The sequence below is a fragment of the Anomalospiza imberbis genome, chromosome 12, assembly GCF_031753505.1.
Source record: "Anomalospiza imberbis isolate Cuckoo-Finch-1a 21T00152 chromosome 12, ASM3175350v1, whole genome shotgun sequence".
In the NCBI taxonomy this organism is placed as follows: Eukaryota; Metazoa; Chordata; class Aves; order Passeriformes; family Viduidae; genus Anomalospiza; species Anomalospiza imberbis.
In genome coordinates, this window is record NC_089692.1 from 13,046,764 (window position 1) to 13,072,022 (window position 25,259).

At 42.2% G+C, this 25,259-nt stretch overlaps 1 protein-coding gene across 4 annotated transcripts in view; it reads left to right on the plus strand.

The window, feature by feature from the left end:
• The window catches only part of NUP93 (nucleoporin 93), a 78,974-nt gene extending 57,777 nt beyond the window's left edge, over window positions 1–21,197 (plus strand). For 3 of the 4 annotated variants that reach the window (XM_068202830.1, XM_068202829.1, XM_068202831.1), the window contains 16 exons: window positions 1,042–1,131; window positions 2,467–2,606; window positions 4,696–4,828; window positions 5,798–5,955; window positions 7,471–7,636; window positions 8,415–8,508; window positions 9,573–9,764; window positions 9,989–10,115; window positions 10,228–10,300; window positions 10,610–10,654; window positions 12,126–12,242; window positions 12,866–12,984; window positions 14,900–15,017; window positions 15,383–15,466; window positions 16,179–16,307; window positions 20,961–21,197. In XM_068202830.1, the coding sequence (XP_068058931.1) occupies window positions 1,042–1,131; window positions 2,467–2,606; window positions 4,696–4,828; window positions 5,798–5,955; window positions 7,471–7,636; window positions 8,415–8,508; window positions 9,573–9,764; window positions 9,989–10,115; window positions 10,228–10,300; window positions 10,610–10,654; window positions 12,126–12,242; window positions 12,866–12,984; window positions 14,900–15,017; window positions 15,383–15,466; window positions 16,179–16,307; window positions 20,961–21,071 (1,896 nt within the window). In that variant the 3' untranslated portion in view covers window positions 21,072–21,197. Of the gene's footprint in view, window positions 1–1,041; window positions 1,132–2,466; window positions 2,607–4,695; window positions 4,829–5,797; window positions 5,956–7,470; window positions 7,637–8,414; window positions 8,509–9,572; window positions 9,765–9,988; window positions 10,116–10,227; window positions 10,301–10,609; window positions 10,655–12,125; window positions 12,243–12,865; window positions 12,996–14,899; window positions 15,018–15,382; window positions 15,467–16,178; window positions 16,308–20,960 lie in introns of those variants that run through there. The other variant, XM_068202832.1, reaches the window with a different exon arrangement.
• Window positions 21,198–25,259: the final 4,062 nt, after the last annotated feature.

Below are 25,259 nucleotides of genomic sequence, written 5' to 3' on the forward strand. Positions count from 1 at the left end.
CCAGGCTTCTGCTACCACAACACTTGCTGCAATCACTGCGTGCTCCCAACAGGGGCTCCTGAGAAACGGGCCTGGCTGAGCTGTCCTTATGTCAGCCTGCTGCACTTCAAGAATAACCCAGTGTCAGCAGTCTGTGTCAGGCTCCTGTGGCTTCAGTGGGGAGTCGGGAGACCTGGAGGTCAGGCAGGAGAGCTGGAGATCCATGCTGCTTCTATTTATCAGCAGCCATGAAATGTGTTATAATTACAGTGAAGTGATTAATTGTTCTTATTGGATAGTTCAAACTGTCTCACGGGAACACGGTGACATCCACAGACACGATTTCACTGATGCTGCATTCTGTTTGCAGTCCTGAGCTCTACATCTTGTCTGCACCCTGGGCATGTTGCAGTAGTGCTGCATGCCAAATGGAGTTAAAGTACAATGGCATTGCCTTTCTAGTATTGAGAATTATTATTTTTGGACATGGTGGAAGGTCTTGGGACTGAGAGTAGAATAAACAATAGTAGATGAAGCTCAGTGAAGATCAAGAGTTAAAACAGGGAGGTGTGTGTATATATTTAAGGGCAGGCTCTGAAGGTTCAGGTTCCTGTTCATTTCCCTGTCTCAGATTTCCCTGAATACTGCCACAAACCAGCAAAGTCGTGTTTCTTTCACACCGGCAGGTAGGAGGCTGCCATGCAGGGGAATATCACAGCCGTCCACTTGTCAGGTCACTTCTGTATCTTTGTCCTTTAACGATTAGCTGCAGTTAGTCTAACAGGGCATTCAGGCAGTGCTCTGCCATGCAAAACCACTGAACAGCTGGGCTGCTGCTGGCCTTGGGGCAGGCCTGGGGCTTTGAGGTGGTGTGCAAGCTTGGGTGATGCTGATGCCCATTCCTCTACCATTGGGTTGGAAGTGGCTGTTGTGGGAGAGAAGCAGAAGGACTTGCTGGGAACACTGGTTTTAAAAGATGATTTAGATTTTGCTGCTGTGGCTGGGGGATGGAATGGAGCATAATATGTATTGTTAAACATGCTTACTTTAATTGTGTTTTAGATTTATATTTATAATGAGAAGATAGTGAATGGACATCTGCAGCCTAACCTGGTGGACCTCTGTGCTGCTACTGCAGGCCTGGATGATAAGGTACTGCCAGTAAGTTAGCATAAGGAAATGTATTTAAGCTGTTTTCATGCTGTGATTAACAGCCTGCTGACATCAGGGGGAAAAATACTGATATTGCCAAAAAAAAATTGCATGGCTCCTCAGAAAACACAGAGGCAATACTGGAATTTTCTCCAGCAGGGCCCACCTGCCATGAAGTTGGTCATGGTGAAATTTTCTTAACACAGTGAGGAAGAAATGAACTTGGCGTCCCATCATAGGTGATAAGCTGTTGAGGGAAAAATTGCTTTTAATTTTAAGTAGATTCTGTTGAGTTTGGTTTACAAAATGTGGTCTCTTAATGTCCTTTGAAGGTATTTAGTTGGGGGTAAAGGGTCTTCAATCAGACTCTGCTAGAGCTGAAATTGGCTCTCACAGCAAAGCATAAAACCCCTAGGACTGACTTTAAATCAATCATCTGCCTACTTTCCTTTTTTTCTATTCCTTTAATTGTGTTGCCTTGATCCACCCTAAAAAAGAAAACAAATGCACAAACCTTGGAGAAATGCCTGGAGGAGAATACTGCAGCAGGGTCAAGCTATGAAAAACTGTGCAAATGGGGAGAGCAAAAAGCTGCTCAGAAGCTGAGGGGCAAACCCTTCAACTGGATCTAAATTACAGATGTGCATCTTCACTCTGAACAGCTCTGTTTGTTTTGCAAGGGACAGCACGGGGAGTTTCAGTGTTCTTGCTGCTTTGAAGCACTGAGATCAAAGAGCTGCCCTTGCCCAAGTGAACAGTGCTGTTAGTTCTCAGTATTTTGCCATTTCAGCAGGGATGCCCTAGTCCTGTAAACACTGATACGATCTTGTCCTTGTGAATGAACAGATCTGGATGGTTTTCAACCTCTATTTATAACTGAGCCTTTGTCCAAGTGATCAGTGTCCTTTTAATGCTTCTTATCACAGCTGGTCACACAGCTTTCCAACAGCAGCCAGAGCCATTGCTTACATGGAAAGCTGATGATGCTGTGGTATATATTGAGTGGAAAGTGTGAACTAGAAATGAGCAAGAGACTGAGTACCAAGTACCCAGCCTAGTTTTGGAAATAATTGTCAATTTTTGGGAACAATTGCAGGTACAACATTTATAGCCATTTTCTTGCACAAGAATTATGCAAAGAAAACTCGAATTCTGTGGGACAGAAGCAGCTTACCTTCATGACTGTGTCCAGTATCTCCATTACAAATCTAAACTGACATGAATTACTCTTGTGTTCTTATGCTTTTCTTAAGCATCAAAACATGATGTAGCTCAAAACAATGTTGCTTGTTCATCTCTGTACTAATTGCTGAGGCATGGAATGACTTTTTACAGAACATCTCCGAGATGTGGGCCATGGTGAAACAAATGACCGACGTCACCCTGGTTCCTGCCAGCGATGCCCTGAAAGTCCGGACCAACATGGAGGTGCGCATGGAGTTCGTGAGGCACGCCCTGCACTACCTGGAGGAAAGGTGAGATGGGTGCTCGGAGGACACATTGATAGAGTTCCCTGGCCTTAAAGAGTCAGCTGCCTCGTGCTGCTCACAGACGTGTCTCTTGCCTGTCTTCTTTTTTTGTGCAGGGCTTAGAGCAGCCACTTAAATAAAAAATTGTTCTAGTTTAACAGTGTTCTAGTTTAAAAGGCCTTGAATCCGTGGGGAGGTTGTTTAGAAGATGCAAAAACTTTTATTCTTTCTTCTATGTCGCTTATAAATATTCTATATATGTATGGTGATATGTGAAGGTTTTTCACTTGAGGAAAGTGATCTGTTTCTCTTCTGCAAAAGAACATCCTCTTTTCTATATGCCCACTTTCTGATTGCTGGTTGCTGTCAGCAGCCCACGAGGACAGCATGGGAACAAACCTGGTGCAGTGAGTCAAGTTCTGATCATGCCATTTCTACACTGAAACGTTTTTGGAAAATGTGAAGAAGCTGAAGTTGAGATATGTAGCAATGATTATCAGACTGTGGAAAGTGGTTTGCTGTGTTTATTAGCAAGTACCATGGGGGCCTAAGCTCCTTGACCGATAGAGTTCTCGGAGAACTGCAGGGTGTGAAGCTGCCCAAAGTCAAATGCCCATCCACTGCACATGTGCATGGATATTGCAGTCTCTCTTTTCTAGTAGCTGCAATGTGATGCCAGCAGCCTCTTCCAGCCCGTGCAAGCAGTAACTGCAGGGTAGTATGTGGGCATTTGTTAGGGACACAGATTGCATCGGAGCACGGAAAGCACTGCGCTCTGACACAGCACTGTGGGAAGAGATGCTTCACCTCCTGGCACAGCCTCTTCTTGGCCCTGGCAGTTGGTTGTCACACCCCATCAGCACTTGGTGTCACCCAGGAGTGGTGGCAGCTGCTGCCTGTACACAGGGGAGCTGACACATCAGAAGGATCTTCTGTTCCCAGTTCCTCAGTCTCAGCAGAGTGCAATGAGCCAGTGACTCTTAACCTGATTTGCCACATAATCCAACTTGCTAAGTGTTCACAGTGCCATTAACTGCTAGCTGAAGTTAGGAGTTAGTTATATGTATTACTTTCCCAATGCTCCCAATTGTGGAGATGAGGCTTCTCAGGATTGGTTTTTGCCGGGTTTTTTTGGTAATTAAAACCTTTCCCAAACTCTGTGCCTTGCTTCCTAGCTTTTCTTCCCTGGTGGGAATTGGCTAATACTAGAGTGTTTCCATGCCTCACCAGCCCCTCACTCATATATGAAAGAGATGTAATGCCACTCACAGCTGTTTATATATTAGTTCCTTTGGAACAACTGTTCTTAAGCCCTGAGGAACATGCACTTGCCTCAGCCGTAATTCTAGTTATCAAGATACTCTGATACCTCTGATATACTGCTTATATAATCTTTCAGATTTCTGATGGCACACAAGTCTAATGTGCTGCAGAGAAAGAAAAATAACTTGATGTCATTTATTGATGCTGCTTTCTTAGGTCTTCAGTGTGCAAATTTTTGAGATTCCTGCTTCTAAACATTAGTATTTGTTAAATTGATCTGCCTTGATGAAATGCTTTTATGGGTTATTTTAAAACATTTTCTTAAAGCTGACTTTATCAGTTATATTTCTCTAAATTCCCTTTTTCTCTGGGATTTCCTTCTGGTAAGCCCGTAGCCCTAAGGCTGATATTTTCCCATAGAGCAGAGAGGAGAGACAGACACATCTGTGGTATTTAACTATTCTATCATGATTGAGAGTTAAAGTATTAGAGTGAAAGGCTTTTTGCCAATTAATATATTTTAGTAGTACTAATTAATATATTAATTAGTACTACTAAGTACTAATCTAGTGAGAGGAGCTTCATAATTGAGAGTTGAACCTGGAGCACTTCACCACAGACTCCAAACCTGGTGTCTTCTGAGACTGCTAAATACAAGGATCTTCCTAAACTGACTGAAATTTGTGCCTCTTTTTGTTGTAATGATAATGTTTGAACATGGAGTTAATTTGCTTTAAATTGTTAGTTCTGTCAGATCTGAAAGGCAGTGGATGTTTTTGTGGCAGGTGTGTCTCAGGCTGTTCATGTTTGTTTTGCTTGTGTTATGTTTCAGTTACAAAAATTACACTTTTGTGACAGTCTTTGGAAACTTGCACCAGGCTCAGCTGGGTGGAGTCCCAGGCACCTACCAGCTGGTCCGCAGCTTCCTGAACATCAAACTCCCAGGGTCTGTCCCTGGTCTGCAGGTAGGGGCAGCACTGTCAGCCACTGAGCTAAAATAACACAAACCTGTTCAGAGAGGGAAACAGGGCAGCCTCCAGTGGCTTTTCTATTGTTTCAGCTGCTTTTAGGGCATCAGGCTCTTACTCCTTCTCTAGAATTTTTCACTAGGAAAATGGCAGATGGCAGGCAAAATCACTCTTGAGTTCAGACCTAGTCCCAAAGCATGGTGGGTGCTCAGAAGCTTGAGTTCTAATTCCAGAAATTATGGGGTCTTCTGGTCGTCATCTTAGAAATCAACAAGCAAGAATTAAAATGCATTATGATGGTTCAAAAAAACAGTAACTTAATCTCCCTGTCTTTCTCTTTTTTTTACATTTATTGTAAGATGGTGAAACCATCACCAAATGTGTAATGATTTCATCTGAATTGTAGCCTGGGCCATTTATTTAGGAATTTGACTAAAACCCTTCTTACCTGCATGTAGTAAGAAGTGCATAGCTGTGCATCTACAAAATAATCAGATAGGCAGTCTGGGTTGAAAAATTAGATATAAAAGTTCAGTGAAGAAATAATTAATTATAACATTGGAGTGCACACAGCTAAGTCTAGCTGCCTCTCTTACCTGCTGAGATCAGTGATTAGTTTGATATCTTTCTGTTTCAGTGAAAATGTTTTTAATACCTCAGTGGCCTAATCCAGATCAATCTCCTGTGTGGAGAGGATATCATATGCTAATACTGGGATTCTCAGAACCTCCCTCAGAACTGAAATCTGGGCAAGCAGAAGAGATTCACACCTTTCACTGCTGAGATGTGCAGAGCTTTGCCAGGACTTAACCCTCATAACCTCTGGCTTCTGTAACAAACAGAATTTTTTACCAATATGGGTGTGGGTATAAGGACAGAAATCATGAATGAGGCAAAGGATAAAGAAAAATCATTCAAATATCTTGCTTTTAAGAAAAAATTAAGTATGTCCTACTTTCTTTTCAGGATGGTGAGGTGGAGGGCCATCCTGTGTGGGCACTGATTTACTACTGCATGCGCTGTGGAGATCTGACTGCAGCCATGCACGTGGTGAAACGGGCACAGCACCAGCTGGGAGAGTTCAAAACCTGGTTCCAGGAGTACATGCACAGTAAAGACAGAAGGTAACTGGGAACTAGGAAGGATCTTTGTGAGGGGTGGGAATTGCTGTGGAGTACTGCAATTATCAGTGGTTTGGTAGAAAAAAAAAAGTTCAAGTTTCTTCTGGTGGTGATGGTTGCCTGAGGTTTATATTACCTACCTAAATTACATGTGGAAGTTTGCATATTTTAATTTGTGGCTTTGAAGTTGAGAAATCTCAACAGAAAGAGTTCCTTGAAAATATTAAAAAATTAACATTTCAAAAATAATACAATGTGGTGTAGCTTTACTTTTTTTACAGAAGGATAAGCCCAGTGTAACAATGGGATATGGCATACAATAAATCAGATTTAATCTTCTGTCATGAATCGTGTATCTTTTTATTTCCCATTGCTTATTTTAGCTGATTTTCCTTTGGGGAACACTTTTTACTATACCTGTTTTCATAAGAATGCTACACAGGAAAAGCAAGCAGTGTTTGTTAGAGGCCTTTAGAGGCCTCACTCTCATATCTTTCTTGTGTTTATTCTCCTCTTCCAGTTTTTGCTGTCCAGCACTAGACAGAAGCCATTGGCCAAACTGCTGCTGATGTGGTTGCAAAGTGGTTAAGCTGGTACACCCTATGGTGTGCTCCAAACTCCATAGTGGTTTTCTTTTCCATCTTTTCCATTTGCAGTGAAATTCAAAAAAAAAAACCAAACAACTCTCAAAAAACCAACAAACAGACCAATTAAAAATAACTAACTAATCTAACAAAATAAACTGAAAAGATAAAAATCCAAGTGCCATTTACTGAATATGGCACGCCATGGTATTCCTCTATAAATCAACCTGTTTTGTAGAAAGTATCTAGGAGAGCTCATTTTATCAAGGTTGTTGCAGAAACCTTGTTGAAGATACTGTCACTGTTTTCATTACAAACACTTTTATGAGATACAGCATAATAGATCTATTTTGTTTTTATTACAGCTATGAAAAAGTGCTCTGCCTACAGATTTGACAAACAATGCCTTAGTCTAGAATACGTTATTGATTAAATTCGGTAAAATTCTCAACAAGAGGTTGCAAGAAAAAACCATGACAAAGAACATTATGACAGTGTTTAATAATGATGAAAGTGTCTCTCCTGAAGGACCTCATAGTACAATGACCTACTCACTTGTTAGTTCCTGACACAAAGACTTATAAAGATGTTATGAGCTCTCTTTTTCTGAAATGTTGGAATAGCAGAGTCAGACAAAAATAGCTCATCTGCCACAGTATTATTGTACCCCTAAATAGACTGTCATATGTGGATTCTTTCCCTACAATGAGCATTTGAAGATGATCCTCCGTAACTCTAATTATGTGTTTAAATTCATGTGTGCAAAATTTTTACCTACAGATATGAACTGGAAGTGCAAGAAATATTGGCCAGTGCTTACTGTCACTATGCCTTTGCTGTGGATATGCACCTATTTACACTGATTTGTATCCAGGTTTCCTCATACAGGGAAAATGGGTTTCATGTCTTTCCTTCAATCTTTTCTTTTCCTTAGACTGTCTCCTGCCACAGAAAATAAACTGCGTCTTCATTACAGACGAGCTCTGAGAAATAACACTGACCCTTACAAAAGGGCTGTTTATTGTATTATTGGACGTTGTGACATTACAGACAACCAGAGTGAAGTTGCTGATAAAACAGAAGATTATCTTTGGCTAAAAGTAAGTCTGGTGTTGGGATTGTGGTGTTTGGTTTTTCTTTTTGTAAGAACAGGTCTAAATGGTACCAAGTTTCTCCACTGCTCTGCTACCCTTCCTACTTCTAGATCTGCTGTTTTGCATCAATGTAGTGCATGTGACCTGACCTTGAAAATAATGCAGGGCTGGGAACCTGAATCCCAGGGCTGTTCTGTTACCCTCTGTGCTATCAGGTGTTAGTTTGGTACTGTTGTCTTTGGAACTGTCATGTTATTCATTTGACACTGATCTTTGTCACCTGTTTTTAGAAGTAGTATTACCTTGCTACAGTGAGGATTCTTTGAATTCTCCTTCCTGGATGGATATCTGAAATGTCAGTGTGAATTGACCAGACACAATGCTGTCAGTGTCTCTGAAGTCCTTACAGTTTTGGCAAGGGCATGATAGATACTGGTTGGTACCTATTTCTCCTCTTTGTCAGAAAAAGGGTGGTAGAATTATATATTTGTTACTATTGTATTTGTGGCAAAAAAGTGCTGCTTGAGAGTGCTCAGAGTCCCAGCATCAGAGTTTGCTGGCATGGAGGGATATGGAACCCTGGGGTTATATCTGCATGGATTTCAGCTGCTGCCGTAGAGATCTTTGCTTCCCAGCAGTGGATGGAGCTGATGCTGTGACTAGATACAGTTTCTAGTCAGTTGGTCAAATCCTAGGAGGGGCTCAGATGGAATTAATATCTTCTAAGTGCATTGCTTGTGTAAGAGGAATATCTGTGCTTCTCTTTTTTGGATGTGCTTTTTAGCTGAACCAAGTGTGTTTTGATGATGGTGGCGCGAGCTCCCCGCAGGACCGGTTAACGTTATCACAGTTCCAGAAGCAGCTGCTGGAAGACTATGGTGAGGAACCACAGAGTGATGTCTTACCTGGGGCTCTGCTTTTCTGCTGAGGACGCTTTCTAGTTATTGCACAAATCCCAGACTACACAAAAACCCTGCAGCTCTCCACTAGGGACAGGCCATCTCTTCTGTCCATGGACAGCCTGCTTCCCTGGAGCTGTGGCAGACTTCAGTAAGACATGATGAACAAGTCCCATGTTTTCCCAGCAATCCAGAGAGTTAATACTCATCTGTGAACAGCACAGCACTGCTGCTGTTTCTCCTTTATCCATTAATTGTGGGTTGCTTTCTCTCACCATAAATATGCAAAAGTCCTTTAGCAGAACTTCCAGCTTTGGAAATACAGAACAGAAAAGTAGTCACTACCCGATGTAGGCATGTATTTCCAAGCTTTTCCTCTGTGTGCATCTGGTGTTTATCTTTTCCCTTAAATTAGCATTTCAAGCAAATTTCTGGGGACCCAAGTCACAGTTCTTTCCATTTCAGAAGGTTTTAAGAACATCCACAGAATACATTTTCCTGTAATTGTCTTCCAGTTGATCAAAATTAAGTCACTTGTAACTGTCTAAAACATACCAAATTTGATTCTCCACAGCCTTCTAGTTTGTAGTATCACTCACACTCAGATAAAAATGTGTGGAAAGGAAATATAAGCTACTGTTGGTGTCACTGAGTAGGAAGATCCAGGTTTTTAACATTATTTGTACCACTTGGCATAAGTATAAATGAAGACAAAAAGTTGTGGTCTTTAGAGAGTCGATCAGAGTTGATGGTTTGTTGTCTGAAAAGAACAAAGGAACTTTTCTGAGTAACTGTTTATTCTGTTTCACTTTTTGAATATGTCTTTGTGCTGTGGCCCTTCATGATAAATCTGCAGTGGCACAGTTGTAGGCGAGCCACTGATGTGTAGTTAGGAATTCAGTTTTGTGTACTGTGTTTATTTCGGCTGGCACCTAGTAAACAGTAATGATGCATTGTGACAGGAAGCATCCACTGTCAGTCCTCTCTGACTGCAAAATCATGAAAATGATGTGAAAATGCTACATGTTGTGTTTTTTTTTCAGGTGAATCACACTTTGCAGTGAACCAGCCACCGTTCCTCTACTTCCAAGTGTTGTTCTTGACAGCACAGTTTGAAGCTGCAATTGCTTTTCTTTTCCGGACAGAGCGCTTGCGCTGTCACGCTGTTCATGTTGCTTTGGTCCTGTTTGAGTTAAAATTGCTCCTGAAGGCATCTGGGCAGAGTGCACAGCTATGTAAGTCCTATTTACTTTACAGTAAGGGAATGTTTTCTTAGCCCTCAGAGTACCCTCTAGAAACGGCAGGTCTGTTTGATTAATCGAAGATTTATCAGAACAATCTCATAAAAATTGTTTTAGTTGCATTAGAGCTCTGGATCCATGGTTCTGACTAATTTGAGATGAAGATCAGCATTTTCCTGGCATTAGATTCTCTGACAGTGCTGTTTCTGACATTGCAGTAAGCCATGAAGCTGGTGACCCTCCTGGTGTCAGACGTTTAAATTTTGTGCGGCTTTTGATGCTTTACACCCGTAAGTTTGAATCAACAGATCCAAGGGAAGCTCTGCAGTACTTTTACTTTCTCAGGTAGGAGCTAATATATGTCTTTAGATATTTTCCTAGTTACTGCTGCTTCATTATTTTTATCTGGAAAGTTCTCAGAAACAGGAGTACCTTTCTCCCTCTCTTTATTTTATAGGAACGAGAAGGACAGCCAAGGAGAGAATATGTTCTTGCGTTGCGTTAGTGAAATAGTAATTGAAAGCAGAGAGGTGCGTTTGGCCATGTTTTGCCTTCCTCAGTTAAACTGAAATTAATTTCTTCTTTAAAATCTTTATTAGTCAGAACAGTCTTAGAGTTGCTTACTCTTTCTGCCTGATGCAGGCCCAGATGAGAGAAGATCTTGCAATGGCTTTACATTTAAGACATTTAATCATATCTTTTTGCCTGTTATTTAATTACAAATACTTTTTATATTGGTCACTGTTTTTCTTTCCATGACTGTGTCTTTGTACTTAATGTGCAATTCATCTCTATTTTTGTTTCTCGTTTTTTCTTACTTTACATCCATGTGGATATAGTTTGATATGATTCTTGGAAAGCTGGAAAAGGACGGTAGTAGGAAGGTGAGTTCACAATTTATATTTTATATTAAAAGTACAACCTATGTATGATTTGCAAATTAGTCATGAGGCTATTTTGCTTCTCTCTGTTTTCCACTAGCTAAATTATTACTGTGTTTGAATACGTTCAAGTTCTCCCAGTTTGAGATCCTTTTACAGAATAATCTGTGACCTGCCCTAACAAAAGGCAGGTCAGGAACTGCAGGGCAAACTATGTTCCTCTAGACAGCTGCTGTAACTGAGGAAGCAAATGGCATCAGGTAACTTTAGTGAGGTCAGAATTTTGTCTTCCCAGCCAGAAATGGAGTTTAGTTTAAGTGGGTGTGTGAGAGTGTTCTGTTAACTGAGGTGTGCATGTGAAGATTATTTATGACATCCTCATTCACCTCACAGAAGAAATGTATTGCAGTCCTTGAAAAATCCTTGTAATTAAAGGAGCAAGGGCTAACAGGCCACAAGCATAGGCACAGCTGATCTGACCTTCATACAGGTGAGAGCAAGTACTGGATAAGAGTTCAGCCATTTTTAGATGTGATGGATCTTGCTTCGAGTGTAAAGGCAGTTTCCTAACAGTAAAATGTAAGATTTATACGGTCAGAAGGTAAAGGAAAACTTAAGGTCTTACCTGCAAACAGGAGAGTGCATGCAAATGATGAAAATTTTAGGTAATCAATGAAGTTTTTCTGTTTGCTATGACAGATTTGGAAGATTTCTGTGTAAAGCAGACTGCAGAACCATTTGCATCTTAATTTTAAGATTAGGGCTCATATTGCTGTCAAAAATAGAGGGGGAAAGTTATTTTGCGGGAATTTCTTTTAGATGTCTTTATTTTCTCATTTCAAAAGCAGCAAGATTGCATACAAGAGAACAAGGTAACTTGATAATCTTTACAAATATTTTGTTGTTTTGCACTTTCTTTTGTGTGAAACCAACAATTTTAAGTTTTAAAAAATTGTTCTAGATTATATAGTCTCATTTTTGTATCCTCAGCTACAGTAATGTCCAGATATTCTTGACTCTTTCATCTCTTTTATTCTACATGTTTAATATTTGTTTTAAAATTATTGTTGCCCTTTCATTTATCTGTGTGAGATTTCCCTGGCAACCTGTCATGCCAGTATAAACAAACTGCATCCCTGGAGCCCTTGGAATGCTATGTGCTGAAGTCTTTTGTGTTTTCTTCTCTGTGTCATCAGCAACTAACAGCTCAAACTCTGACTTATTTTATCTGGGTCATTTTGAATGAATTGGAAACCAAGGATGTTTCAGTGCTGACTCCATTTAGGAGAGAGTCCCTCTTGCAAGAGCTCATTCTATTTTTAATGTCTCACTTTTGCATATTCCCGTGGAAATGTACAGGCCTTTCCAATCATAAGCCAACATGTAAAATATTCATTGCCTTGACAGAATATTCTGGAGTGTTTGAGCCTGCTGATTCCTCTTTTCTCTTTTCATTTTTGTCTCACCTCTTTAGCCTGGAGTGATAGACAAGTTTACAAGTGACACAAAATCTGTTATTAACAAAGTGGCTTCTGCAGCAGAAAATAAAGGATTGTTTGAAGAAGCTGCAAAACTCTATGACCTTGCAAAGGTATATGTCTTGTGTGCTGCCTTATATACTTGGTTCACCTTTTTTCCTTCCAAACATTCTACCTGTGATTAGGAGGTTAAATTTCATCTCAGAGATTGGATTGCCCTTATTCAAGCACCTTATTTCTACTGCTGGAAGAACAGAGCCATAGGCTGCATGAAGAGATGTTTTAGTTAGCACATCCAGATGGATTGCACTCCAGGGATTCTGATTTAGGACATTGTGGTCCTTATCAATTTGCTCTTTGAAGAGAGTGCCCCATGCATGATTTAATTCAGTCTACTGTGGTTATTTACCTGGAGTGTACTCTTCCAATTTCATAGATGTTGAACTGAAGTCTAAAATAGTTGGTCTTTATACTGAGTGCTCTTGTTTCCTTTGGAAATAGAGGCGGATACAACCATAACCACTCTTTTAGAGAAAAACTAGGGGGAAATGCTTTTTCTTGTGACCCAGCAGCATTATGTTGCTTGTAGCTAATATGATCCTGACTCATTATGGGAGGGAAGTGGCTCTGGGCTTGCAGTAGACACCACTGCATGAGACTTTTCTGCTTTTTCAATGAGATTAAGACACCACGTTTCATCGTGCTCCTTTTATTTGTGTAACTTTAATGCCAACAGAACCCTGATAAAGTTTTAGAACTGATGAACAAGCTCCTTAGTCCAATTGTTCCCCAGATCAGCACTCCCCAGTCAAACAAGGAGCGTTTGAAGAACATGGCCCATTCCATTGCTGAGAGGTAAGACTCAGGTAAGGGCAGGACTGGGTGAGTCAGCTCAGCATGACCTGGCACTGTCAGAGCTGTGGATGTTAGTTCCTGATGCTGTTTCTGCAGACTGGACTGTGGCATCCTCAGCAGTATATTTAGAAAGACAAAGAAGGGGTCAGAATTTACCCTGTCCTGCTCATGATGGCTTGCAGTACTGAAACCAGAAATCTTCAGGGCCAGGTCAGGTAAATTTGGCAAGAAGTTTTATCTGTAGGTGAATCAGGATTGCCAGCTGGAGATGGAGTCTGTTAAGGAGCAAAAAATACATTAATTGTATGTTTTATATTATTTTTAAAGAAAAATATTGTAACAGTTGCTGAGTCATTGCATTCAATTAACTTTTTTGAAATAGCATTAAGAGAGAGCTACAAACCCAGTAATTGAGTTGTAACAATCGTTCAGTAGCTATCTGAAAACTGTTGCTTTAATGAAGACTAAAAAGGGAATATTTAAGATGAACTGTGTATGGCTAATGCAAGCAGTGGACCTCATTTCCACAGCCTGTTATATTAATGCCAAGTACTGTTTGGTGTCCAGAAAGAAAGGAAGCAACTGACAGGAATGTCCCCTGCCATGTCTGTATACTAATTAGGGTATGGGCTTGAGAGACATCAGTGCTCAAGATTCATTAACAGCTGGAAGTTAGGATTAACCTGATTCTGAAAAGCAGTAGTTGCAAAATATGTCCATGATTTTCTTAAATCTTCACCTTTTGGTGCATCTCGTCATGGTGACTGCCAGGGACAATTCTTGTATTTTACTGGAGCAAAATGTGGATTCCTATGAGAAATGCCTTACAGCTTTTTATCAACCATTGAGCTGCAGAGAGAATAAAAATAAACCCAGCCCACTTGCTGGCACTTTGAAATTGGGAAGACAAATACAGAAATGTATTGATTTCCATCAGAGGCCTTTGTCTTTCTTCTTTTGACAAGTGGTATTTGCCAGTCACTCCTAGTCAGCCTTTCCTTCATTTGGGCAGGCTGGGATCAAGTGCAAAATCTGTGCCGTATTGACTCGGTGAGAGACTGATTGGTGGCAGACATTAAAGAGAATTAAATCTATGGCTTGAGTTGAAGCTTCAGCAAAGGCAGTAATAGACTTTTTTGCTTTGCTACATGCTTTGATCTGTCTGAAAGCACTAAATATTACTGTACAATAATGCCACTTCACAGCTGCAAACCTGGGTGATTGCAAAGCCAGAGCAGTTCTGACTAGCTCATCTTCTTGCCAGTTAAGTGTAAGACAGGGCTTTTCCGTGTGTACTGTCCTGATGACAGTGCTGTAGGGATGCAGCATTCCTGCTGTGTGTTTTTGTGATGCTTTTGGAGCAGGGGAGACACCCAAGAAAAGGCCAAGAGCCTACATGGTTTCCTCATCTGCAAGACCATTCTTGTGGAAGCAGCTTCTTTGTGCCCTCATGAAGTTAGGAGTGAGAGCAGGCAGCCCTCCAGTTCATCCCAGAGCCAGTGCAGCTCCCGAGAGTGTGCAGGAACTCTTAATCCATCTTTTAAGTCTTAACTTCTTGCCTAAAGCAGGCAGTTGTGCTGGAGGATTGTCTGCTGTAAAGCAGCGTGTTAAACATGCTGGTGCAGAGCTTGCCTTGCAGGTCTCTGCTGCCTGGCACTGTTTGCCCATGAATGTGGGAAATGTAAGCATTTTAAAGGAAACAAATGCTGGATTTGCAAAACTGGAAGTGATTAACAGTGTTTTTAAAAAGCCACAACCTGTGAAAATTCTGCCTCCTGGTTAAGGAAAATGAAAGCTGTCTTTGTTAAATGCCCTCTGTCCTTGAGTTTGATGTCTCCACTTCCAAGAATTGCAAGGGCACAGTTATAAATGGTTGCCATTTTGCACAATAAAATTGTAACACAATTTCTTTCAGGTACAAAGCGCAGGGGATAAGTGCAAAGAAATCCATTGACTCCACGTTCTACCTTCTGCTAGACTTAATCACATTTTTTGATGAATATCACGCTGGTCACATTGACAGGGCCTTTGATGTAAGTTTTAAGAGTTCTGTTTGAAGTGTAGCCTTCCTAATGCCCTTGAAAGCCCAGAATGTCTCAAATAGCATCACTTTAAAAATTTTATTTAATGAGTTAGAAGGGACTGCAATGTTATAGGAATTTTAAAAGGTGTTTCTTCCCTGTTGCTTGATAAACAGGATGATCTTCCTGGAGCTATTTTGTAGACATTGAACAAAATATTCCTGTTGCTCAACAAAGTGAGGAGATAAATGACAATGAAATTATTTCTCTCGAATGGAAAAAGCAGCATTTCATTAACACTTCAAAAACACACTTTATTAATATATGGTACATAGAATGCTGTTTATCTGTCCTGATTCCTGCTTTTCTTTTGGAAGATTATTGAGCGCCTGAAGCTTGTACCTCTTAGCCAAGATTGCGTCAAGGAGAGAGTCGCTGCCTTCCGGAATTTCAGCGATGAAGTAAGTCATGTCTTGGGTTTAGCTTCCTAAAGCCTTTTGCTTTATTAAAAGGATCTTAAAACCTTGTCACCTCATCATTCTTATTCTTTAGCGGGGGAAAAGGATAAGATAATTTTGATTTCATGCAAGCATACTCTTGGCTTGCAAGTTTTTCTTCTTAATGCTGCTCTTTTGAGCACTAGAATTCCCTACCCAGAAATCCTGTCTCCATTTTGAAGAAAGTATCTGCAGATGTGAGTCTCCCTGAACTTACTGAGTTTCATTCAAGAATTCAGAATATTGAAAACTTTTAACTTGCTGGTGACTTAATTCTTCCGTGCTCTTAATGGTCACTGAGCATTTCTAGGTTGTTTGTTTCTTTCCCACTAAATTACAGGAATCAATGGATTTGTGTATTAGCAAATGAAGCATAGTGGAAAACTGTTACTGCTCTTGAACTGTTTTAACTGGAGGGTGACGCTTCTTTTTTAGGCAGTGGTTGTGTGTATTTGGGTGCTTTGGGTTTTATCTGACCTGCTGCTATCAAACATGAAGGTGCAGCCATTGGGCATGTCTGTCTCAAAGCTCTGGGTAGTGTTTCTGCTGGATGGTGCAGTCATAGCAGTGGTAACCATTACACCTGTGACTGTTACAGAAATCTGTATAGTAAGGCTCATGGTTCTGTCAACCTGCTTATGCTGCGATGTGTCTTTTTTCCCCCTTTTTTGTATAGATCAAACACAATTTATCTGAGGTCCTGCTTGCAACCATGAATATTTTATTCACCAAGTATAAGAGGATGAAAGGCACAAGCCCAACCACTCCTGCCAGACCCCAGCGGGTAATGGAAGACAGAGATTCGGTAAGAATATAATTCTCACTGTCTGACAAGTTTTCCTATATCCTGTTCTGCTGGTTTCAAGAGATTGGACTTCAAGTAACTGAATCTCTGAATCTCTTGGTTTTGGCTTGCTCAGTTACTTAGAGTCTTGGTCTACTGAGCTTGTCCAGTTACTTAGTCTCAAGGCTGGTCTCTGATGCCTTCAGCTTTGTGTAAAGAAAGGTTGGAACTGAGTGATCTTTAAGGTCCCTTTCAGACTAAGCCATTCTGAGTCTATGATATTGCTTTAAATGACACTGAGCTAATGGAGATATTACATCTATATTCACCACCTAGCAAGAGAAAACGAGAGTCCACTTTGCTTCTTAGTGGAATCTTAGATAGTAAAGCAAATGGGAACAGTGCAGTCTCCAGGATAGTTGATGTTGCTGCCTTGACAGCTGAGCTGTTACTTTTTAAGCACCTGATTGCTGCTCCTTTCATTTAAGTGCCCATTTCTGGTAGAAGGGCCTTCCTTGACTCTTCTCCTCTGCTTGCTTCTGTAGTGATGCAGGCCAACATTTTCCAAGTGTTCTTGGGTGAAACATCAAGATGCTCGAGCACATCCCCTTGGTGAACACCAGCATTGTTCTGCTACCCCTGCAGGGAGTGGGCAGCTTGCAGCTTGGTGTGGCTGCTGTTGCAATGCGTGTCCACTGTGGGTTTGACTTCACTGCTCGAGCCGGTGCAGAGGCATTTCCCCGAGCCACTGATGGGAACCTCCACCTCCAGCAAGCTGCAGAATAGGCAGCATCTAAATGGCACAGCCAGATTTGTGAGCACTCAGCTGCCAACGTGTGGAGTTGAGCAGAAGGGTTCACAGCTTAATTCCAGCTAGTTTTGGTCTTGTAACTCTTAATAAGTTAAAGCTGCTGCAGGCACTTGAAACCAAGGCCAAACCATTCGTCCTGTCTTAACAGATTAGAAAATAAATATCAACTCCTTTTGAGAGTGAAAAACCAACTTGGGCATAGCCAGCATTATTCCAGGCTTTAGTCAGCTACAGAAGGGCATTTGATCTGTAAATTGTAATACTGGTAAAAGTTTTAGTAGCATTTTTAAAATACATAGAAAGATAAAAGGCTTAGGTAATGGTACAGCTTTTCTCTTGGGGCACAGCCTGCAAGAGCTACGGGATCCTGCCTCACAAGGGTGCTTGTACTCTAGGTCAGTAGCACTGGAGATGGATACACACTGCTTGGGCTTCTCCCACCTTAAACTCTGCATGTGTGAAGAAGTCCCAGGCCAACACCATTTGTTGTTACCTGCTGCGTGTCTTCACAAGGTTGGCACTGAGAAAAGAGTGCCTTAGCTCCTTGCTTTCCAAGTGAGCTGTTTGTTGTAATTTTGTGATTTCAGTCTTATGCCTCGTGTAGAAGGATTTACCATCTCCATAGGGGGTGGAGTGCTGTCAGGTGCCAGCTCAGGATAAATACCATGGGCTGACTGGGGATGGGATTAGCAGCTTTGCTGGCAGAGGTTTGTGTGGAAGGAGGCCACCATGAAACTGTATCATATCCAAGTGTGCTCAGTGTGAACACCGCTTCATAAATGTGCTCTGCACTCTCATGTTGTCACAGTTGTGGAGATGAACTGATGTTGTACCTTGCTAAAAGCCCTTGAAAGTTTTCTTTATTTCAGGCTTCAAGTTTTGTTAATCAAGCTCCAGGCCTTGTGATGGGATCTCATGGCAGCAGGGTGTCAGTGATGTTGGGAGAACGGGGTTTCTGAGTCATGGATCTCTGGCTGCCGTGTGCAGTACAAGCTGTGCTTTGCCATCAGAGGGGACAAGTGTCCACTGCCTCTGCTGTCAGGGAGGGGATAAGGGAACAGCTATGTGACTGGAATGTCACAAGGGAGCATAAATCTGCAAATACAGGATTAGCAAGAGAAAAATCCTACCACCCTGTAGCTCCCATCTGCCTAAAGATTTGCATGTGCAAAAATAATAGCAGACATAAGCACATGGAAGGTAGGGTAAGAATGGCTTTAGCATGTGTTGTCCTTTTTTCTTACCCTGAAGAATTTCTTCCAAGACTTCAGGAGCAGGGAATTTAGATTGTTTCAGCTGGGAGGCAACTCAGGCAATTTTAGTGGTGTGAAGAAATGAGGGCATTACAGATGTGAGGAGAGAGGTGTTCCTTCAGCAAAATCTCATTCACCTGGACAGAGATGGCAGACATGAGCTTCAGCAGGCTGTGCGTGACAAGAATTTGTCTCCTGAACTTCCCTGGGAGAAGGGCAGCTTTTCCATATTCTCTGGGGAAGCAAATTTATGGGGAAATCAGACCCTTTCAGAAGCTTTAACAGTCTTGGCACATTGCCCAGTGGAGAGCAACGGTGAAATTACCTTTCCTTGAACAGGTCTTTGAAATCCCTGGCTTTTCTTTAGGTCCATCAGAACAGGCAGATTCAGATCCCTCTGTTCATCAGAAGAAAAAATAGTTGCTGTTTATAACTCTGAGGCTTATTCTACGTAGCAGGGAGCAGCGTTCCCCAGAGAGGAAACCAGCCCTTGAATCTGCCCTGTGGTGCCAAGCACGGCTCTGCCGAACACCCTGAGCAAGGGTCTGCTGCCGTGGGTGGGACTTCAGCAGGAACAGCATGGGCCTGGCAGCACGGGCAGGATGGAGGGGAGTGGTACTGCTGGAGCCCCCCCGAACCCAGTAATGCTCTCTGCAAAACATCTCCTGTCCCACTTTGGAGGTGGACTAGAAAAGATCAGGTTTGGGGTCAGAGCTGGCATTTCTGCATTGTGTTTATTTCAGAATGAAATCACTCAAGCTGTGTTTTGGGTATTTTTTTCTTTTATGTATATAATTAATTAGTTTTGGGAATAAGGGAACAAAGTCCTGTCACACTAGGCCAGATCCATTTTGTCAGATTTCAGGCAGAGATTGCAGGAAGCCCAGCCTGCAGTCCTGGAAACCATGGCTGCAGTGACAGCCCTTACCCAGATGCTGTGAGTGCATGACAGCAATGTCGTAGGCTACTCACCCCAGTCAGGGGTGGTGCACTCTCTGGAGCAGCCCAAGGGCATTATCTTGGCAAAATTAGGTCATGAATGGAATGGAATTAATTTTTTTAAATTATCTATGGTCTTGTTTAAAATTGCAAGTAACTGTAACGTTCATTAAGTAATTACAGCCAATAGAACATCTAGACCTCCAGGCCACTCTTAACCTCTGCAAACCTCTGTTTGTTCTTCCCAAAGTATTGTTTTGATTTTTGAAAATAGGCCAGCTCTGGTATTATTGCTACTGTAAAGGTAAAGAGAACAGTAACTCACACCCTTACTTGACCCTTCTTAGTCATAGTGAGAGTTTTTGCCTCTTAGTACTTTAACTCCTAAGTCAGACACCTTGACATGCTTTTTTTTTCCATCTACCAGTTCCACTGAAAATCCACAGCTCAGACATAATTACATGGCCTCACTGTGTAACACATTTGGGAGCAGGCTGGGAGACTGTGACTGGAGCAGAATGAGTGATTTCCAGGCCACTTTGTCAAGTTGCCAGTCCAGTGGTGGTAACTTACAGCTTGGGAGGAAAACCGTCCCGGGAGATGTGAGCAATTAGGTCAGTCTAGGGAAAACTCTCCCAGCTTTCCCACTGTTAGCCTTCAGAGTTTCTCTGTGGCTGTTGAATAACAGACTGGTTTAACATCACCCTGAAAAAGGGGTGGAATTGGCCAAAGAGGCATCTGGGATGGTGTTTATAACAGTTCCCAGCTGTGGAATGGGCTTTGGTCACTTCTCAGCTTGTAAGCTCCTGCTATCAGATTAACCATCCACATGTCAATATCAACCTGAAAACCTTTGGCTTTCCCTGCAGTCAGCAGGTGAAAGCATGATTTGAACAGTTGGATCCTCTGTACAGCACAGTAATTTTGAGATGCTTAATATTTAAGAAGAAACACCTTATAACAGTCAAAGCAGTCTGAACAGTTTTCTACAAAGATCTGGGTTTTCTGTATTCTCTTGACTCCTACCAGTTATTGGAATGACTTTCCTTTTACTTTAATAACCATTTTAACAAAGGAAACAAATTATTCCTGAATTCCTTCAGCTGTTCTGTAGTCTTCTGGTGTGCAAGGAGGGGTTTGGTTGCTTTTGGTGAAGGTCTGAGTTGGCTTGGTGCCTCTGCTATTGTTGTGTTATTGGCAGGAAGAGCCTTTGAGGAGACTGGCATGTTGCAGGGTGATGCTGGAGATGGCCAGGTGTGTGTGGCATCTCTGATTCATTTCTAGTGCTTCTGCTTTGAGAACATTAATGCTGCATTTCAACAGGATCAACTTTATGTTTTGCAAGGTGGGAAGGAATCCTGTTGCCCTAGGAAATCCCACTTCATGCAGAAATTACAAGATTGCTGCAGTACAGCAGTGCCCCATATTGCTGAAAATATTTTTCTTAGGTATTTTCAAATAAGATGGAATTATTTTTTTAAGCAAAAGGATAACTTGACATGCTTTTAATGGTTGGAAAAGGGAATAATTGGATTTTCTTCAAAATGCAGAGGTTCTTTTTCCAGAGAGCAGCTCTGAGATATAAAGTCTACTTGTGTTTGTTTGAAGAGTGTTGTATCATTGTCCTTTTTTTATACTAAAGTATCTGTACTTTGTTTTTCTCTTTTTTAGCAACTCCAGTCTCAAGCTCGGGCACTGATAATGTTTGCTGGGATGATCCCATACAGAACATCAGGAGACACAAATGCAAGACTGGTGCAAATGGAGATCCTTATGAATTAGCAGAGCAGCTTTGGCTGGGGTTGCAGCAGCCTGTGCCTGTCTTTAGTACGTTCAGAGGGCCCATGGGACCAGTGTCATTTTGTATTCTGTATTTTTGTTGACGGAAATAAATTTCTTTGGTTTTGATATTTGTTTTTGACATTTTAATTTTCACTGATTCTTGTGGTTTTATGTTTTTATTAATTTTATTTTCAGTTGGTTTACATTTAGAAATTTATTCTTAATTAATTAATAGGCTATGCAGAAAAACAAGTCATAGTTCTGCAGTAGGGACACGAATATGGAATTTTATAGCAGAAGAGGAAATAGAGAAGAAAACTTTGATTTATTGCTTAATGTACTTGGAGCTGAGAAACTTGAGGGGGTTTTGGGTGCATGTTAAATGTTGAAAATGTGTCTGATGCCCCACTCACCCGTGTGACACACTGCCATCAGCCCATCCCGTTGTCTCGTGTGGCGCATGTGCTGCTGCGGTGCGGAGCTCTGTGTGCTGCACACACCCTTCCGTGCTGAACCAGGTGCTCACAGCCCTGGAGCTCTGCTGAAGCTTTTGCAGGAACAGGTGGGTTGGAAACAGGTATATTTTGGTAGGAGAGTTTTTTGTGAGCAACACATGAATTTTAGTCAGTTGCATTCCAAGTGGGCCCCTGTCAAGTTCACCAGAAGTGAGAAAACTGAACCAGAGAGGCCCAGGTGAGGCTGTGTTGGGTGTGGGTGGATACTACTGTTGGTTTAGCAGGAAATGCGAGCCCTGCAAAGGCAAGGGGTTTTAAAAATGGTTACCTTTCAGTGTTTTGAGCTACAATTAAATAAGAGTGAAAGCCCAAGGAGCATGTTATAGTAGAAGCTTTTATTTTTAGTATAACTTCCTATCTTTGAAAAAAAAAAGAGAGGAATGTTGGTGGTTACTCTTGCTGCTCTCCTGCTGCTGTCTCACCCTCTTGTGTTACTGGGATATGGGAACATGTGGCATTTGGAATGCAGAGCAGGCAGCAAAATGTAGGGGCTGATTTCAGCCTTTGTATGTTAACATCTATCATGGGAGAGAATTCATCTCCATTTTGCAATGTCTTAGTTTAGTGGGATGGAGGAATATCTGACTGACATGATGACAATTTTCCCAATTACTTTTTTCACCAGAAATGTTGTAGCATAAATTTTGTCCACCTTTTGGATAGGAAGCAAAGGGCTTGCCAGCCACCCCAATCCATGTCTCTCAGCATTAGCAAACCAGCTGCTGGGTTCTCAGAGGATAGAGCTAGGGATTGTGTACAGCATGGAGTGCTCCTGTAGCATGGCCAGGATTGTCCCAACTGAAGGCTGAGGGAGACCTGGACAACACCCTGCAGGTAAAAGGGGAGTTGGTGAGTTACCCAGGAATTATTTGGGGGTGGGAGTGGGCTAGAATTGCTTAACAAACTTGTCAGCAGGTGAGTGTGGAAAGATGTATTGGCTATTAACATTTCTGGTATATTTGTGTGGAAATGCTTCCTGGCATATTTCAGGTAAGAATTGATCCCATTCCCTAGAGAACAGGCACCTTCCCTGTTGTTTGTGGACAGTTGTGGTGGGGCCAGGGCTGCCCCAGGTGCAGTCCTGCAGGATGACCCTGCTTCTGTGTTCTTCTTGCTGGTGCTCAGCCCCTGTCCCCGAGTTACTCCCAGCATCAAACCACCTCCCATACAGAGTCTGGCAAGTCTGCACCTGTCCTCAGGCAACCACTGACCTGAGCGAGAGAGGGACAATGTTTGCTGGAGTCAGGGAAGGGTGAGGGCCACTGTAATTCCCTCTCCCTGACCTGCCTTCATGCAGGAACAGAAGACCTTTGAGGCTCAGCTCTTAGTGCTGCCATTTCAGGACCTTGTTCTCCTGTCTCTTGCCCATCCCCTGCTCAGGAGAGCTGTCATGCTGCCTCACTGCCATGTTCCCATGTCCAGTGTTGAACCTGGGGACCTTCTATAAGCAATACATTGCTCTTTCTCCATCTTCCCTTCAAGGAGGCTATGGCAGGTGCTTTCTGGCGCTTCTCAGCCTTCTTGGGTGTTGGGAAAGTTGATGTCTGTATACAGTTTCCTCTCTTTGTGCTCAGTGGTTGTGATTCCAGCCTTTGGTTGCTTTTTAAGCTAATCAGAAACTGAATTATTTCATGCTTTCAAAATCCAAGATGATCCTTCTGTGATGGACAGATGGGAAATAAACCCCAGGGAGTCTGAGTCCCGAGACTAACCCTGAAAAGGTAAGACCAGCCCCATTTCCATCAAGATAAGAGATTGTGGGTATAACAGAAAGTGCCACAGATATTTGGAGTTAATTTACTACTTTTTGATTGCCCTGTGATTTCTTCTTAGGTTTGTGCAGGTGGTGAATGTTACACCCCATCCATCTTCCCACATTCCCCAGAGTGGCAGGTTCCAGCTCAGTGCCTGAGCCTGGCTCTGGCAAACCTGACTCCTCTACATGACTTCAAGGGCTTTGCTGCTTTGAGGTAGATGCTGATGTTTATATTGGTGCTTTGCTGAATAAGGCACCCCCATGGTTTTCCAGATGTCCCTGTTTTCCTTCTACCTCATGCTTATTCTGCTGGAGAGAACAACGAGCTTCTGCTCCCTCAGGTTTTGCACCATCACTCTGATTAGGCTAATTTACAAGCTTAGCCTTTTCTAAATAGCTTATGTGCTGGAAGGGATTTTTTGGGTGTCACTAAACTCATGCCTTTTGTTTGGTATGGCCTGTTCAAAGGTGGTGTCACCATGCACTCCGTTTACAACAGGGAGTAGTGCACAGTATGCAGCAGAGCCAGGGATGTTCATATGAGCTGAATTCATTCTGAGTAAAAACTGACAAACCTCTAAGTCAGTGGAGCTCTGCTCTTTATACACAAAGCAAGCACAAGTTAAGTTTATGATAATTCCATCTGCTTTTTCCTACCTTGAGACTAATCCCTGGCATTAAAGATCCTCCAGGTGGATGAGATGCATCCAAAGGGTGACTCATTGGTTTGAGTCAAATACAGCTGAAGCTTGTGTTGCTGCAGGAGATAAGAGGAAAAAGTGTTTGCTGTGAGAGCATGTAACAATCTTTCTGGTGTGGATGCAGCAGAGGCAGGCAGTCTCCAGGTCTGTGTCCCACAGTTTGTGTAGCTCTGTGGTTCTGAAACATCCACACATGCTGCAGTTCCAGCACAGCAGCTCCTAAAACTGCACCTCCTCCAAGGACCAAGTGATGTGGTCTGGATTTAAAGGGGAGTTGCAGGGAAATCTAGAAGTATTTGCTGTAAACTTCTGCCCTGTGTTACCTGTCCAGTAGGGAAAAAATTAAAGTTCTGCTCAGGGTTAACCTGGTAAAAACTACACTGAGCTAAGGGAAGACAGTCAGCTCCTGAGGGAACTGGCACTGCTGAAATGTGCCTCGACAGCCTCCTAAACACTGTCAGAAAGCTGGCGTCAGTGGGTCCTGTCTTCTCAGCTGTCTCTTGTTAGGTTTTTCTAGTCCAGACAACAAAATGAATCCTTTCAAGTATTTTCACCATTACCCCAGAGTATGCTGGTCATAGTCAGAGTACTTGTCGATGGGTTACATTCCTACTCCTCTGCCTTTCCTTGGATTTCCCCGCTGAATGCAGATTCTGCATCTCAGTCTGATTTTTTATTATGTTTTCCAGACCCTCTGGTTGGAGTAGACCTGCTAAATGAGATGGCTTTTCTGTTCACCACTGTTTCCTATTAATACTGCATTTGTCTACTACTGCTTGGACCTTGTTCCTTGCAGGAACTGAAGAAATTGTTTTCAGAAAAAGTGAATTTAATTAACTTCTTTTGGTTTTGTTACTCTCCCAACCCTTGCCACCCCAGCCTCTCAAAGAAGCAAAATGTTTTCCTTCCAGCCTAGAAGAAGGGGATGTTGTTAATTCCAGTTCTGTGTCCCTGGGGTGGGACAGCACTCAAATACTGCTTCTGTTCATGTCCCCATACCAGCATTTTTGTCCTTTTTCTCTCTGGGTTTGAAGTTGGAAGGACGGAGATGGTGTCTGGAAGAGATGGGAGATGACCTCTGTGTTCCCACTGGGAAAGGTTACTGGCAATTGGCTGAATAACCATCTCTTTTCTTTTCCCAGGCTTCCTTTGCTGTGGTGCTGAGAAATTGAGACGGCTCTGCATGATGGGTTTGCAGTGCCGAGCCCCTGCATCA